General features: G+C 47.6%; 2 protein-coding genes across 4 annotated transcripts in view; one reads left to right on the plus strand and one right to left on the minus strand.

Moving 5' to 3' along the window:
- Dstn (destrin, actin depolymerizing factor) overlaps window positions 1-7,422 on the plus strand; it is a 28,307-nt gene extending 20,885 nt beyond the window's left edge. Inside the window, exons 2-4 of the mRNA XM_052726652.1 lie at window positions 1,961-2,268; window positions 4,016-4,092; window positions 6,218-7,422. Coding sequence (XP_052582612.1) covers window positions 1,961-2,268; window positions 4,016-4,092; window positions 6,218-6,327 — 495 coding nt within the window. The 3' untranslated portion in view covers window positions 6,328-7,422. The remainder of the gene's footprint in view (window positions 1-1,960; window positions 2,269-4,015; window positions 4,093-6,217) is intronic.
- Window positions 7,423-10,921: 3,499 nt separating this feature from the next.
- Rrbp1 (ribosome binding protein 1) overlaps window positions 10,922-16,087 on the minus strand; it is a 65,749-nt gene continuing 60,583 nt past the window's right edge. Inside the window, exons 19-25 of one of the 3 annotated variants that reach the window (XM_052726645.1) lie at window positions 15,872-15,955; window positions 13,998-14,093; window positions 13,240-13,323; window positions 12,787-12,885; window positions 11,869-12,012; window positions 11,571-11,664; window positions 10,922-11,459 (exon numbers count right to left, since the gene is read on the minus strand). In XM_052726645.1, coding sequence (XP_052582605.1) covers window positions 11,605-11,664; window positions 11,869-12,012; window positions 12,787-12,885; window positions 13,240-13,323; window positions 13,998-14,093; window positions 15,872-15,955 — 567 coding nt within the window. In that variant the 3' untranslated portion in view covers window positions 10,922-11,459; window positions 11,571-11,604. The remainder of the gene's footprint in view (window positions 11,460-11,570; window positions 11,665-11,868; window positions 12,013-12,786; window positions 12,886-13,239; window positions 13,324-13,997; window positions 14,094-15,871; window positions 15,956-16,087) is intronic. The other 2 variants (XM_052726647.1, XM_052726646.1) reach the window with 2 other exon arrangements.

Raw genomic sequence — 16,087 nt, forward strand, 5'->3', positions numbered from 1 at the left:
GGTTTTCTTCACTTTTTTTTTTTTTTTTTTTTTGGATTTTCAAGACAGGGTTTCCCTGTGTAGCTTTGGAGCCTGTCCTGGAACTCGCTTTGTAGCCCAGGCTGGCCTCGAACTCACAGAGATCCGCCTGGCTCTGCCTCCTGAGTGCTGGGATTAAAGGTGTGTGCCACCACCGCCCGGCAAAGATTTATTTACTTATTATGTATACAGTGCTCTGCCTGCATGTACGCCTGCAGGCCAGAAGAGGGCACCAGATCTCACTACGGATGGTTGTGAGCCACCATGTGGTTGCTGGGAATTGAACTCAGAACCTCTGGAAGAGCAGCCAGTGCTCTTAACCACTGAGCCATCTCTCCAGCCCCTTTTCTTCACTTTTTATGCACTCTGCCTCTTATATAACTTGGTATTAGTTTTGCTTATCAGTATTTTTACATTATTTATTAAATCTTTCTTTAAAATTATTTTTATTTTATGTGCATTGGTGTTTTGCCCGCATGTATGTCTGTGTGAGGGTGTTAGGTCCCCTGGAACTGGAGTTACAGATAGTTGTGAGCTGCCATGTGGGTGCTGGGAATTGAACCCGGGTCCTCTGGAAGAGCAGTCAGTGCTCTGAGCCATCTCTCCAGCTCCCTGTTTATTAACTCTTTAAACTTGTACTCCGTGCTTTAGAAAAGCCAATGTAAACTAAGGTAGTTAAAGCAGCACACGGAACAGTGGCTGTCGGAGTTAGTGTCCGTAGCACACGACAACGACGGATAGAAGACAGAAAGGTTCAAAATTACTTCAAGATCTTTTGGCATCAAGAGCTTGTTAAACTCCCTGATCCAGAATAACAAGTAATAACATGACTAAGGGTTATTTTTCTGGTTAGCATAATTCCCAATTAAACTGTTCTGTTCATTATTAACAGTAAAACTTTTTCATTCTAATCTCAATTTATGATTTAAATATTTTATCAATGAAATAGATGTATGTGTACATATGCCTGTGGGGGGGGGTGTGGGGGGTGGGGAGGCCAGAGGTCAACCTCAGGTGTTGTTTCTCGGAAACTGTTCATCTTGTTTTTGAGACAAAGTCTCTCATTTAGTGTTTATGGATTAGCCTTGACTGGCAGGCTGCTAAGCCCAGGTCTTTCGGTTGCTGCCTTCCCAGTATTGGGATTACAAGTGGACTAGCATGCCCAGCTTTTGCTGTGGGTGTCGGGTATCGAACCCAGGTCCTTTTGGCTTACATAGAAAGCATTTTGTTGACTAAGCTTTTCCCTCCACGTGGTAAAATGAAATTAAAAGCAAGCAGTTACTGAATATTGATTAGAGCTTTGAAATCTTTACATAATGCTTTTTTTGTGAGAGAAAGAAATGTTATAGGACTGGAGTTTTTCCAGCTAAGAAGCTGAAACCATCTGTTCTGCTTCATGTAAAAGATTTTCAGGTATTACTAATATACAGACTAGGAAAATGATCTCAGTTAAGGCTCTAATAAACCTGTAAGAAAAACAGTTCAGGGTCGGTGGGTAGCTGGGTCAGTAGAGTACTTGCCCTGCACGCAGGAAGCCTTGTATTCAGTCCCCAGCACAGTGTTAACAAGATAGTGTCAGACGTCTGTAACCACAGAACTTGGAAGGTGGGAAGAGAAAGGTGAGATGTTTATAGTCATACTTGGCTACATAGAGCCCTTGACGCCAGCCTGGGATCCATGAGACCTTGTCTCAGAGACAGACTGGGGGGGTTGGGAGTGATGACAATATTCAGCTGTTGAAGAAGCCCTTTTTGAGATTTTTAGGACACTGAGAGGCTGCTACAGTCAAGACTTCCCCTTACCCCATGTAGTGGTGAAAATGTGTAAGTCTGAAGTCAGTAATGGTCGTATAAGTATATGCCAATCTGTAGCCAAAATGTGTATTTTATATTTGAAATTATAATTGTTATAAGCTTTTGGCACATTTCTGTTCTCATTATAGGCCTCAGGAGTTCAGGTTGCAGATGAAGTATGTCGTATTTTCTATGACATGAAAGTTCGGAAGTGCTCCACACCAGAAGAAATCAAGAAAAGAAAGAAGGCTGTCATTTTTTGTCTCAGTGCAGACAAAAAGTGCATAGTTGTTGAAGAAGGCAAAGAGATCTTGGTTGGAGATGTTGGTGATACCATAACTGATCCTTTCAAGCATTTTGTGGGAATGCTTCCTGAAAAAGATTGTCGCTACGCTTTGTATGATGCAAGCTTTGAAACCAAGGAGTCCAGAAAAGAGGAGCTGATGTTCTTCTTGTGGTGAGTACTTAAAACACCGAGCTTCTGTGGCTCTGAGCTCTTGGAGACTAGTGGGGACCAGAATGGTACTGGTGGTGTTGGGGGTTGAGCCAGGACCATGCATGTACTAGGTATTCTCAGACCCCTGAAAATAATTTGTATCGAAGCTACTCAGGTTCATTGTCAAAATATTTGCCAGCTTTTATAAAGTGTTAGTTGTATTGACAGTTTAGCTACATTGTCTACTAGAAAGAACACCATTTTAGGTAGTTTATTTTGTGGATTCTTAGAACTCGTTTCTAAACCAAAATTCCCTACTTCTACCAAATGTTCCTACTGGTACAGCAAAGCCTCTCCCTCTTCAGCATGTCAAGCTGAGCATCAGCCTGCTCTACTGGGTACATATTCTTCACTTAGGTTTGGTAGTTTATTTCTTTTGACGAAGCTGATGCCATTCCTTCCTCATTGTGGTTTGCTGTGTGTTCTAGTTAGGTCCCCACTACCTACATAGGGATCTTTAATTTTTAATTTAAATTTTAATTGGTTAAAAAGATACCTCTGTATTTTGAGACAGGGTCTCACTGTATAGTCCAAGCTGGCCTGGAACTCAACAGTAGCTCTTCCTAGTGCTGGAAGTACAGGCATAGTCTACCATGCCCGGCTAAAATTCACTGTTTAGCTGAATGAATATCTGTATTTCCAATTTGTAGCCATATACAACTGACACACATAGAGCATTTCCATCGTTGCAGAAGACTCAGCCGAACAGTGTTCTCTCGTTAGCATTTTAAAGTGATTTATTGGCCTTTTCTAGTTATTCTAGTCTTTTTAAGTATTTGACATTAAGCCTTAGACAAAAGTCTTGTGGCCAGGCATGGTGACACTTACCTTTAATCCTAGCACTTTGGAGACAGGCAGAAGGATCACTGTGAGTTCCAGGCCAGCCAGAACATAAGGGGTCTAAGACTGCAGGTCAAAAACACTGAGATTTGAGGGAAGGTAATGGTAGATTACACATCACTTCTGTTCCACTAAGGCTCTACAGTCCTCTGGTAAACCATGGCATTGTGAGTACTGCAAGCGTGAGGTCAGGGAACATGTGTAGGAACAGACAGCTCACCATCCATGGAGAATGGTGTGTAAAGGTAAGTACTGAGGGCTGGAGAGATGGCTCAGTGGGAAAAGCACTTGTGCTCTTGCAGAGGACCATGGTTTGTTTCCCCAGCACCAACACCAGGTAGCTCAGTTCCAGGGAGTCTGATGTTCGCTTCCGGCCTTTGTGAACACCTACGTGCATGTAGTACACACACAGACAAGTAGCCACACTCATAGACATAAATAAAAATAAAACTTAAAAGGTAATTATTGATAAGCCTTAGAGTTAGTAGAATTTGGATTTGAATGAGGTGCATTTATTTTTATTTCTCCTATACACCAATTATAGTGTTAAGGCCTGGGGAAACAGCTCTATGAATAAAAATCAGTAAAGTCCCTGCCTTTGGGGAATTCAAAGCTATGTGGCAGGTATGCTGGCTAAATAGGCTTTTAAACTCGGCAGTATTTTCTTTACTTGCTTTTTTCCTTTTTGTACCTTTTTTTTCTTCACTGTTATTGTACATGTGACCATCTATAACATTACCTTCAGAGGTGGGAAATAGAAAACTCGTAGATTCTGAGGCCTGTCTCATCTCCACTGGAGATTGTTAAATACGATGGAGGCTGTACTTTCTCTAAAGCAGGCCGTTTATTCTGGCATCCTTCTGTCTAGGGCACCAGAACAAGCACCCCTGAAAAGCAAAATGATCTACGCGAGCTCAAAGGACGCCATCAAAAAGAAGTTTCAAGGTATGGGCTAGACTCACTTATGAAGTTTTATGGGTATAGTGAATCCCACAATCAGGACTGCAGTGTCTCTAAAACTCCTTCTTTGGAGAGCTTTGGCAACAAAGAAGGGAGATAGGCCCATGCTCCTGACCCTGTTCCTTCCCCGTTGGCTGTACATCACGGTATCACTGGTTTTAAACTAGGTTCTCACATAGCAGTGGGGATCATTAGGTTTATGTTATTCGTATTTAATTGTCTGCTGCTGTTTTTGAATGTAGTCAGTGACAAAGCTGTAGCTTTACTGTTCGTTCAGTGGTATGATTTTAGGTAATTGATTCATCTGGGTCCAAAGGAAAATACACCCACCTTGAGCTGGCCAGTTGTACTTGACTTGCTGCTGGGTGGCTGGGGTCTGGATGAAGTGGCCTTGGCCAGACTCCAGCCAGAAGACATTGGTATGGGAGAAGGAGCATGAGGCACAAGGGCTGTGTGACCTTGGCTAGAACCAGTAACCTCATGGGTCTCAGCTCTGGGGCAGGAGGCTTGCTCTGAGTGTTCTTCTGCCGCTTCCCTTCCACTATGATGTCCCAGCAGCTGAGGGAGCTGAGGTAACGAGGGTTTACCCAGTGTTGGTGTTATTGCTTTTCCATGACTGGCTTTTGTCGTCTGGGAGAAGAACTGGTTCGCCCTAGCTTGTTTTAGTGAGTTAAGGAATTCCTGTTTCCTTTCCCAAGCCTTGCTGCTGCTCAAGTCAGTGGGTTCTTCGTGCATTTAGGTTGATTTCGGGGCACCATAGTGTGCTCCCTAATCTGACAACCGATGCTTCAAATGACTTCTCAGCTTCAATACTTGGATGAAACCCAAGAGTTAAGGGGAACTGCTACATAAGACTTGATTTAGGGATATTAAATGATAGACACCTTGAAACTTTTTTTTTAGTGGAATCATCAATGGCTTTCTCAAATTAGTCCAAAATTGTCTAAAAACTGACCTGTTGTGCTTTGAGTAAGAGTTTGAGAAATGATCTTCAATGGTAGACTAACTGTTTACAACATAGCAGCTCTGTGCCGAGACCGCTGTGTGCGAGCGAGCCCACGGGTGATCTAGTTCTACAGTGTGCTGATGGAACTGTCCTAAGTGTGTCCCATCAGTGCCACATCTTAAGTGTTCACTGCCTAAAGCATGGTGTGTAATGCCACTACAGAGCTGTTTTCTATAGCAGGGTTTTAGTTCATGCTTGCTTTTTTTTTTTTTAAAGATTTATTCTGTTTATTCTATTTATTTTGGTTTTTCGAGGCCAGGTTTCTCTGTGTATCCCTGGCTGTCGGGGAAATACATCTGTAGACCAGGCTGGCCTCAAACTCAGGGATTCACCTGTCTCTGCCCTCCAAGTTCTGGGATTAAAGGCATGTGCCACCATGCCTGGATTCTACTTTCTTTTTAATTATGTGCACATGTGAGCATCAGTGTGTGGGTTCATGTACATGTGAGTGCAGGTGCTCTCAGAGTCAAGAAGAGGGCACCAGATGCCGTGGATCTGGAGTCACAGACCGTTGGTTGTCAGCCACACTAGTGCTGTGGACTGATCTCTGGCCCTCTGCAAGAGCAAGAAGCACTCTTAACCATTGAGCTATGTCTCCAGCCCCCATATTTCTATTTCTTTTAAATATCAGGAAAAAATTACTAGGCCTGCCTTTTTATTGAAATATGACATTGTTAGTAAAGTACATATTATAAATTATTATAGAACTCTGAATGTCCATGACTGAACATGATTGTTTTTATATAATTACCAGCCCCACAGAATCTTTCTTGATGCTCACTTTCACTGGTACCATTCCCCTACCTTTTCCTGAACCCAAATGGTAACTGGTACTGTGGCATCTAAGTGGATACATTAGCTGGGGCTGATTTAGAATTAAATAAACGGAGCCATAACAGGATGTCCACTTGTTTTTCTGGCTGCTTTCAGTCAGCATTGTGTTTGTGAGGGGTCATCATTTTGATTCATGTGCTTATACATTACTTCTTCCCACAATTAGATAGCATTCCATGGTCTGTAATATGCAAGGGTCATTAGTTTCCTACCTTAGAGAAATAAGTAAGCTGCTGCATAATTCTAAATAGAATTTCTTTTTCTCTCTAGGCATAAAGCATGAATATCAAGCAAACGGGCCAGAAGACCTCAATCGGAATAGTATTGCTGAAAAGCTAGGTGGCTCCTTAATTGTAGCTTTTGAAGGGTCCCCTGTGTAGATCATCAGCCAGTGCCACGACTTCAAAGCTTCCATTTAACACTGTCCTTTCAATATAGAAGCAAAGCATATAGATTTAGGCCAGGGTCTCACTGAGGGGATTTGTCTTGTCATCTTTTAGAGTAAACTAAAAATTCTATAGATATGTGCAAACACCACTACCCTATATAAATCTAGCCTCTAAAGTTTCATTGATGTGGAGTTAAATTCTTATTGGCCAAATACCTATTTTCATGAGGTGACCTGTAAAGATTTTGTTAAGCTCAGGATTTTTAATAACACAGTTCATAAAACAGTACAAGGCAATGTGAAGAGAACTACTAATCTTCGCTAACCTCAGCAGTTAATTTTGTTTCTTTTGCTTAGAAAACTGATTGTAATCTATGCATAATTTTCATCCAAATTCTCTATTTTTCCTTGACTTAAACAAAATGAGATATAATTTTCTTTATAATGTATACAACACTAATATAAGTGTTAAGACTAAGCCAGGCAGTCAGTCTATCATGTGTGTCTTAAGACTGCTTCAGAACTGTCTGCTTAAAATCCACGCTGGTCTTGCAGAGCACCATGCAGAGCACAGTGCTGGATGCAGGAAGCAGCCCTGTACCTGCAGTGAGAGGCTCCCTGGGCTGGGAAACTGCTTACAGTGACTTTGTGTCTTAGAAATCATGGTTTATCCTCAGGAGAATGTTCAGTGTCTTGTAACAACTAATTATATATTGCAAATTAGGGCTTCATTGTAATCTTCTTTATTAATGACAGATGATAAAGCAGTGTATTAATAAGCCAGGGTGCTGTCCATCTCTAATTTCTTCTTCAGAACCATGCTGCATCTGGTACAGGAGGATGTGGAAGAGTGTTGAGTATGTTTCCTCTGGGGCCTGGCAGGGTGCAAATCCTTAGAGCAGTTTACCAGCTGTGTATGAAATGGGAAGCAGGTACCACGGATGACTCTCACCGGAGACTGCCCAACAATACTTGGAAGTGATTGTCTCCACCACAGGCATGACACAGAACAGTAGAGATGCACAAACAGCTGAACTTAGAAGTAGCAATGCTGGCTTTATGTAATAAAGGAAGCATTTGTAACTTACCTTTTGTGTGATTATTTGTCTGAATTAGAGATGAAGAATTTGCCTTCTGTATGTTTGTTTATTGCTGTGATAAAGATCATGTCCAAAAGCAACTTGGAGGAAAGGGTTTATTTCATCTTACAGCTCCCAGAATCCATCATTGAGGGAAGTCAGAGCATGGAGTCAGACATGGAGGAATGCTGCTTATTGCAGACCCTAAGACCATAAGCTCAGGGGTGGCGCTGCCCACAGTGGGCTGGGCCCTTCTCCATCTATCAACTAAAAAAATGCCCCAAATACTTGCCTACAGGGCATTCTAATGGGGGCATTTTCTCAGATGTGGTTCCCTCTTCTCCGATAACCCTAGATTGTGTCAAGTTGGCACGCAACAAAACAAGCCAGCATACTTTCCCTGTCCTTCAGGTTTTGACATTTCTGATTAGGAGGACTAGGGTCACAGCTCACTCCTGCTTAAATGAGAATGCTACTGTAAAAGTTGGACATCCTTTTCCTATTCCAAATGTATATCTGAAGGATTTTGCAAGCAAAATTGTAATTGTACTATCTATCATCAGACTCCCTTTAAAAGTTGGCTGCTTGTCATTCTTCATCCTGAATCTCTATGCAAAACAGCTTTTAGTAGCCATTGTAGCAGGCCCCATAGCCTATGAGGTCAAGAACAGCCCTGTGGGTGGCCCAGGTAGTGTCCAAGGCTTTTTAGAACTGTTTCTGCTTGTGAAGTGTGGCTCCACAGCCATCACCACAGCTCTGTGCTTCAGAAGCTCAGGCACACAGGTATGTGTAGGACAGGGGTGCTGCAGGGTCTTAAGCCGTCTGTGAGTGAACATCTCCAGAAATAGGGTAGATGTTAATGGTTCCTGGAACCTGTTTGTCTCCTGTAGTGGCTTTTGGGAAGTTTCAGGGGACTCCTAGTCTGGACCCAAGTTGTGCTAGCAAGTATTTCATTTCAGTTCTGCTGCAGTTAAGGTTTACATGTTTGTTCACGTTGGCCAAGGACAAAACTGCCAAGTATATGCCATTTCTAGAAGGCTTTTACACTCTGAAGGGTTAACATATTAAGATGTAGAAAGCCAACTTAGGGTTCATCTAGTGGGCACCCTTGGTTCCTGACGAAGATGCTCATGAGGCCAGTGCTGACAGAATCCCATCAGGAGTTGCTTTGACATTTGTTACTTCCGGAAGTATTAGTCTCTAGAAAACAGCTGTGATGTGGACAGATGAATCATGGTCTTAACAGAGCTGCCTAGGTCCACGGCAGCTTCATTCCTGCAGCCTCCTGGAGAATGAACCTGCCCAAGGATTTGGAGCCATTTCGAAATAACAATAAGGTTTGGGCTGCCACTGGAAGAAGGGACATTCGGTGCATGACAGAATGGTCAGGGGAGCCAGGGTTCCTGATGAGGCTTGAGTCACAGTGGGACATGTTGAGCTGGCCAGGGCAACTGGAAAGCCTCTGGCCAGCCCCTCAGTAGCCAACACAGAGGCAAAGCAGTTCACCTAACTGGGCAGCTTGACTTGTAACAAGCTCAGATGCCATGATTCTAGACCTGGTATTTCTGCTACTGTGGCGAGTTCCAGTTCTGCTTTAATCCTTGAATTTAAAGGCTGGGTTTTGATTAGTAGGTGGGACATGAAAGGGGTGAGAAAACTATCCCTTTTGGCCTCAGAACGCATTAGACCCAACCCCGAGGAGAACTCGGTGAGAAAGCATTTGCCTCTTGTTCACCAAGGTCTTGCTAAGGTAGCCTGTTCCCATCCTTACTGCATTGCCCCATGCAGCTGCCTACAGGCCTGTGTCCTGCCTGTGGGCCACACTTTCAAACGAAGGTCATGAAAGATGACTAGAGCAACATGCTTGTCACAGCTCACTGGTGGTATGGGCCACAGGACACTGGCCATCAAGGACATCTCTGGTGGCCAGATGGGATCTTCTTTCTAAAGGGAAGCATTTAGGCAGCTCTGGTACTGGAGGAGTGTGGCACCCCAGGAGAACAGTGTCTCTAGAGAGGTGTTAGTTATTCCCACCTCCTCGGCAAGGGACTGGAAGCCTGGACTGCTTGGGCATTTAGTCTTGGTGTACAGGCAGCTGTGACTGGCCAGGCCCCCATGGTGTTTACCATGTTGAACCTCTTTCACACTCTGCAAAAGGCCACTGCTCAGTGAGTTGCTTTTCTTGGCTCCAGAGTCCCTTGTTTAGGAACAGTTGGACAGCCAGGTCTAGCTGAGGCAAGATCCAGCACACTACTGCTGCTGTTTACCACCTAGCAAACTCAGGCTCCCTCTGCTGGCCTGGGAGGTGGTGCTGCTGGGCCTGTTGGGAGAACAGATGGGCTCTTGGAGCCAGAGACGCTGTAGTGTCCACAAAGTACCCAGGCAAGCCCCCCACAGGCCTTCCCCGCACTGTCGCTGTCTTATCTACCCCTCTTCCCCAAAGGGAAGTCATGGCTCCCACTGGTGGCCTGAGGAGAGTACAATGATGAGAAGCCAGGAATTACAGTTACCCAGGGTCTATAGCCTGGTAACTCCAGTGTCTTGCCACCTTTCCTCAGTTCCTTCCCTCTCAAAATGAGTGGAGCCAGGTGGTCGTGGCTCATGCCTTTAATCCCAGCACTCAGGAAGCAGAGGCAGGAGGATCTCTTGAGTTCAAGGCCAGCCTGGTCTACAGAGTGAGTTCCAAGACTCTGTTGCACAGAGAAACCTTGTCTCGGGTATAGCGTCAAAACCTCGGCAGATGTTCTGCGGTGTGAGGAGGCTAAAGGACACAAATAAGCATACTGATGTTCTCAAGATTCCTGTGACAGCTAGCAGGAATGCCACCTGCCACTCCAGGGGGCCACGTGATGCAAATCACTGTGCAGTGTGGGAACTGCACCCTTAAGTCACCCTTACCCCACAGGACTTGGCATCCAGGGGTTGCCCAGCCAAGTTCATTGAGTCAAATCTCTCAGGATTTAGAGGGTGACAGGTTAGGGGACGTGAACTACTGCTTGGTTGAAGAGACTGGATGAAGCCTGGCACAGGAACCAGGAGCTGCTCAGAGCTATTTTCCCTTCTCGGTGGGTCACACCCTACTGTGACTACTTCTCACATAAACTCCTGATTCCCCCTATGGAAGCCCATATAACACTTGGGCAAGGTTCCCCTAGATCAGGTTACTGGGCCAACAAGAGCTCCCAGCTCCAAGGTCACGGGGAGTCTAGCTTGGCTTCTGCCTGAGGGCAGTTGGTGGCAGCACCAGAGAACAGCATGGCTATTTATCCAGGTCCCTGGTGGGACTGAGCTCCCTGCCCTGCTCCAGGAATACTGGAACTTAGGACGTGACTGGAGTGGGTGGGACAAAGTAGGAAGCAGTGGGTCGCATTCCCATGCTATCTATCCATCAGCATATCAGCCTTCAGAGAAACTCATCTGTCTTAGGGGACAGCCATTCTTGGCTCCTCCTCCTGGGCTCAGCAGCTAGATGGAGAAGGCCCAGCAGAAGATCAGACAAGACTCCAGTGCCGGGCAACACGTTGGTTTTAATGGCATTGACATCCAGGCAGTCACATGTCAGTTCTGCTTGGCAACTTCCAGGGGTGAGGGGCTGCAGCTTGGCTGGGCTCCCTGCTGAGACCCTCCAGTCTGCTCAGCAAGCCTCCGAGAACTCACCACCTGGCCCGTTGCTTCCCAACCCGGCCCCACTGAGAAATACAGACAATTGCACTGATTGACATAAATCCCAAGCGGCCTGGACTCCCAGCACACCCTAGTCTGTCAGCGTTGATGAGGGCTTTGGCGTCTGCTTGAGGTGGTCCAGGGCTGCTCCCGGGAATAGTGTTTATCAAATGTGACCAAGGTTCTTTTACAGACTGGGGGTCTGGAAGATTTATTTCTGTGGTTCTGAGACTTGTCTCCAATGGCTTCACTGGAAGTTGGGCCTGGATAACGCTGTGTTGGTTGGTTTATTTGTAAGGAATGTGTAAGGCATTTTGGTAAGTTGAACAGTTTGCCGAGGAGATCAGACGGAGGTTCCCTCCTTCGAGCTGCTACCATCTTCCTGCGAACAAAGTGGGCATAAGAAGGAAAGGCCAGGCCAGGAGTCAAGGCACCCCCACTTGCCCCATGCCCAGGACCCGCAAAGCCTTTCCCAGGGCAGCTCCACAGGCACCTCCAGGCACTTCAGAGAAAGCAAAGCTGTCAGTCTAGAGGTCCAGAGCTGACTCCAGGGGCTGGGGGATGCATGCGCGGGGACTGGTGGGACCCTATGGTGAGAGGAAGGTGAGGCACCGAGTGTGGCTGAGAATCTGTGGTCCTGCATGCAGGGGCCACAGAGGCTTCAGAGTGAGGACAAGCTAGCAGCGCAGGTGTCGCCCCCGTAGTTCTCCATCCCCAGTGCCCCCCTAAACAGCATGGACCAAACCACGGGAGGACTGGAGGCTAGCCCTGCGGTCCAACCTAGTACTTACTGCTTTTTCCAGCTGTTCTTGCAACTTCTGCACTGTGTCCTTCTCTTTCGTCAGCTGCTCCTGAGTCGTCTTCAAAAGCTCTTGAAGTTTGGTGGCGGCACGCCCTAGGTCACTTGTTAGCCTCTTCTCTTTTTCTAGTCTCTCCTGCGGGCCAGAGGGGTGAAGGAGGTCAGGCCTCGGGTGATACAGCGGAAGAAGAGCTAGCTCTACGACCTCCCTGAACACAAGGCAGACAGTGCTGGCTGGGAGGAGAGCCTGTGCTGACAATTCTGCCTGTGTCCTGTCACCTCCTGCTGCTCCGGGGCAGCTTCCTGGCCTGGTGGTTTACTGTGTACTGCCCACTACCTGAAACATAACTTCAAGCCATACAGAGCTTACATTTAAATGACAACACTAACTTGTAACTGAGATGTGACTTAGTGCTGTCAAGTGCCCTCCACTAGGTGTGGCAAGGGAAGCCAGTGCCCGTGCGGTTCTCTGGCCCCTGTCCCAAGGCCAAGAATGACTATAGAGATAAGTAAGAGTGGCCTCTATAGGCTCGTTTATTTGAATGCTTAGTCATAGGGAGTAGCACTATTTAAGAAGGATTAAGAGGTGTGGTTGACTGGAGCAGGTGTGGCCTCAGAGAAAATGTGTCTCTGGGGCTAAGATCTGAGGTTTCAAACCCCATGCAAAGTCCACTTCTTTTGTGCCTGTGGATCAGGATGTGGCTCTCAGCTATTGCTCCAGCACCATGTATGCTGCCATGATAAATGGAACAAATCTCCAAAACTGTAAACAAGTCCTCGATTAAATACTTTCTTTTAGGAGAGTTGCTTTGGTCATGGGTGTCTTCACAGCAATAGGACAGTGACTAAGCCAGTGACCAAAGCCTTGAAGAACTACAAATCCAATCCATACCCCAGCTCCATCCTTTACCTTCAGCTGTATGACCTCTTCTGTTCCCGAAGACTCCAGGGGACCAGCAGCACGGAGCTTCTCCAGCTCTTCTTGTAACCGACAGGCTGTGCTCTGAGCCTTATCAGAGAGGGGACAGGTCTGAGTAAGAGGCCTAGCAGTCAAAACTGGCTAAGTTCACCTGGGGCAGAGGGGTGGGCATGCCCAGCCTAAGAAGGCAGTAGCTCAGGTTAATCCATATGGCTGGATCTGCATGGGCAAGAAGCTTGGACATAGTCTACAAGCACCCAGGCCTTCAGGATCCCCCAAAGATATGGATACCCACAGACTGAGCACTCATGCCCACTCACTGGGGCCCCGGGGCTTCTTAGCCCAGGTGTGTGGTGGGAAAGCTGGGAAGGGCAGAGACGATGGCCAAGCTCACAGGACAGCCTGAAAGCTTGTAGGGGCTGAGGGTACTTGGCAGGGGCTAACCTCTTCAAACTCAGCTGTGAGCTTCTGCCGCCGTGTCTGCTCATCCTCCAGGATGGCCTCTGTCCGCTCCAGCTGTGTTTTCAGCTGTACGGAGACACAACAAATGTGACTTAGAGTCTGGCACAGAACCCTCTGGGGACAGACTGAGACTGCAGGCTCTACCTTCTAGCTGCTTCTAGGACTCCTTGGGCCTTTCCCTGCCCTGGTGAGTTACTCTTGGCACTCTTACTTCTGGGGAGACAGTGCCTCAGACTCAAGAGAGAAGCAGAGACATTGAAAAGAGATGCCAGGGAAACACTGCAATTTCAGGAACCTTTCAAAGGACTCACAGGGTAGGAAAGACCCCAAAGCCATGAGGCAGATCCCAAGTCCACAATGGGAGCCCAACAACAGGTCCCTGCCTCCTGCCAATTGCTCTTGGTAGCTGTTCCTTTGGTCAAAACTCTAGAAGGCAGATATCCTGCTAGCAATGACCCAAGAAAGGGTCACAGCTAGAGACAAATCCCCTTTGTGGTTATAGACCCAAATCCAAGCTGCAGCCCTGTCCTGGTCCTGTGAGGGCTAAAGGCCCTGGCTACCTGCCCTTGACTCTACCTTCCAGTCTGGGTACCTCTCATCCAGACCAAGCAGGGTGGGAGGGTGACTAGCAGTGGGGATTGGACACACCTACACTCAGTTTAGTCAGTACAGAGACTGCCCACCCTGAGGACCACCGGAGGAGTTAGGGACACATCTGAGGACCAACTCATCACCCTAACCTTCATAGGGTCCTGCTCGGCTGGAGGGACAGCTGGAGACCCAGCCACGTCACCATCCTCTACGTGGCTCTTCATGTCACTCAACTGCTGCCTGACCTGAAACAGGGAGGGGTGTGTTTGTGCAAATACACAGCTGGTGGCATGCGCACGCACACACACACACACACACACGAGCATGTACACATGTACACACACACACACACACACACACACACACACACACGGGGGGGGGGGGGAGAGCGAGCAAGAGGGGTGGGGAGGGGGGGGAGGGAGAGGGAGAGAGAGCGAACGCAAGCGCACCCTTGTGCAGGAGAGGTATGCCAGGACCACACACTCCACTCTGAGCCTAACAGAGGCCTCTGGGCCAATGAGAGCTATGTGTGTTTTTTGAGGTGAACTGGTGCCCCCCTATCCCACCCCCTGGAGCAAAATGACTTCAGTGGATGTAGATCACACAAAGCCAAGGAGTCCATCTGGACAGAGGCAGCTGACAACATGCCACACTCCAGTTCAAGGATGTAGTCTTCTGCTCATGGTCTTTTGGGGGACCCACACAAGATGATATTATTGCCTTGTAGTGTCCCATTCCTCTGAGTTCTATTACTGGGGACAAGTTTCACAATATAGTGGCCCTGAGGCCACTAGACCTCTAGGCCTCCCATCTGAAGGGCAGCAGGGTCACACAGGTTGCTTGAGAAAGGTCCCAGTCAGAAGGCCTGTGGATAGAACTCAAGTACAAGTTCTTCAGGAAATCTGGGCAGCCTCAGATTCTACTTAAGCTTTACTTGGCAGGCCACCCCAAGTCTGCCTTCCTAAAAGGCTCAACAGGCAGAAACCAAAGGGGACAGTTGAAAGATGACAAGAACCCCTGCTAGGCATGCTCTGTGTGCATGCCTTGCCTGGGCTGCATCCCGGAGGGCGTGGGGTGCTCTCACCCAGACCCAACCTAGCAAATAGCTGAGAATAACAGCCTTAGATTCAGGTAGCTTGGCCTGGGCAACACCCACTTCTGGTGTAGTAGTCTGGGCAAGGCCTAAGAGCTGGATCCAGTGAACTGGGAGCCCATGCTGGTCTTAGAAGATAGTGTGGAGGATGCCAGCCTAACACACCAGACCTGCTCTCCTGGCCAGAGCTCTCCATGCTCAAGCCCCACATTTCAAATGTTGACAGCTACTTCAAGGTTTTCAAAATGACAGTGCAGATCAAAGAGAACACAGCTGTGGCTGCAGGCTGCTGTTACAGCCAGAGCTGGGGAGGATGCAGTCCCTGTGAAGAGGGAGCACAACTGGCCAAGCAGCTGGGACACGGGATCAGACACAGCAGCTGCCAACTGGGACAACGGAAGGGCCTCCGAGGCAGTCTGCACAGTGCAGCCCCTCCCATTTCTGCAGGTCTATCTGCTCCCAGTGCCTGGCAGAGGGCCAGAGGGAGCAGGCCGCCCTGTGTAACTAAGACTGGCAGGGCCTGGGCCATCACTGCAGCAGGAAACCCTGCAGAGAGCACAGGCATGCATGCCACCAACAGGCAACAAGGGACCCTTGGGATGTCAGGGTCCTATGTCCTGGACTGGTCAGGTGAGAAAACAGGCTAACAAGGTCTGTATGTCCCACAGCTCTCCGTCCTGAGCAGGGGCCAGGTCTTCCCAAAGACGGGAAATGGAATGTAAACGTCCTGGCCCCTGGCAGCTACCAGCCCAGCTTAGAGTTTCAGGCATACTGCCAGAGTCCCACCAAGCCTGCACAACATGACTAAAGCATGGCATGCCCTGCTAAGCTGCGGTCTCTGCATGGATGTCAAGACACCACCATCAAGTTAATCTCACACACACACATACCCATGTCATACTCCCCTGCCCAGGACACAAGCCAACCTACCAGGGCAAGCTCGGTGCTCTGCTTCTGGGCTTCACTCTTGGCTTCATCCAGCTGAGACTGAGAGTCTAACAGAAGCTGCCTCAACTTCAGGGGAAACAGCAAGGTGAGGAGCAGAGGCGAAAAAAAAATGAAAACCGATTCCAGTAAGCCTGTACCTTACCCTGAGATGGACCCCAAGCCCGGGAGATTGACATTTCCTGTCAGCTGACTTAGGAA

Source organism: Peromyscus californicus, unplaced genomic scaffold (genome assembly GCF_007827085.1).
Source record: "Peromyscus californicus insignis strain IS unplaced genomic scaffold, ASM782708v3 Scaffold_7__1_contigs__length_154581171, whole genome shotgun sequence".
Classification (NCBI taxonomy): Eukaryota; Metazoa; Chordata; class Mammalia; order Rodentia; family Cricetidae; genus Peromyscus; species Peromyscus californicus.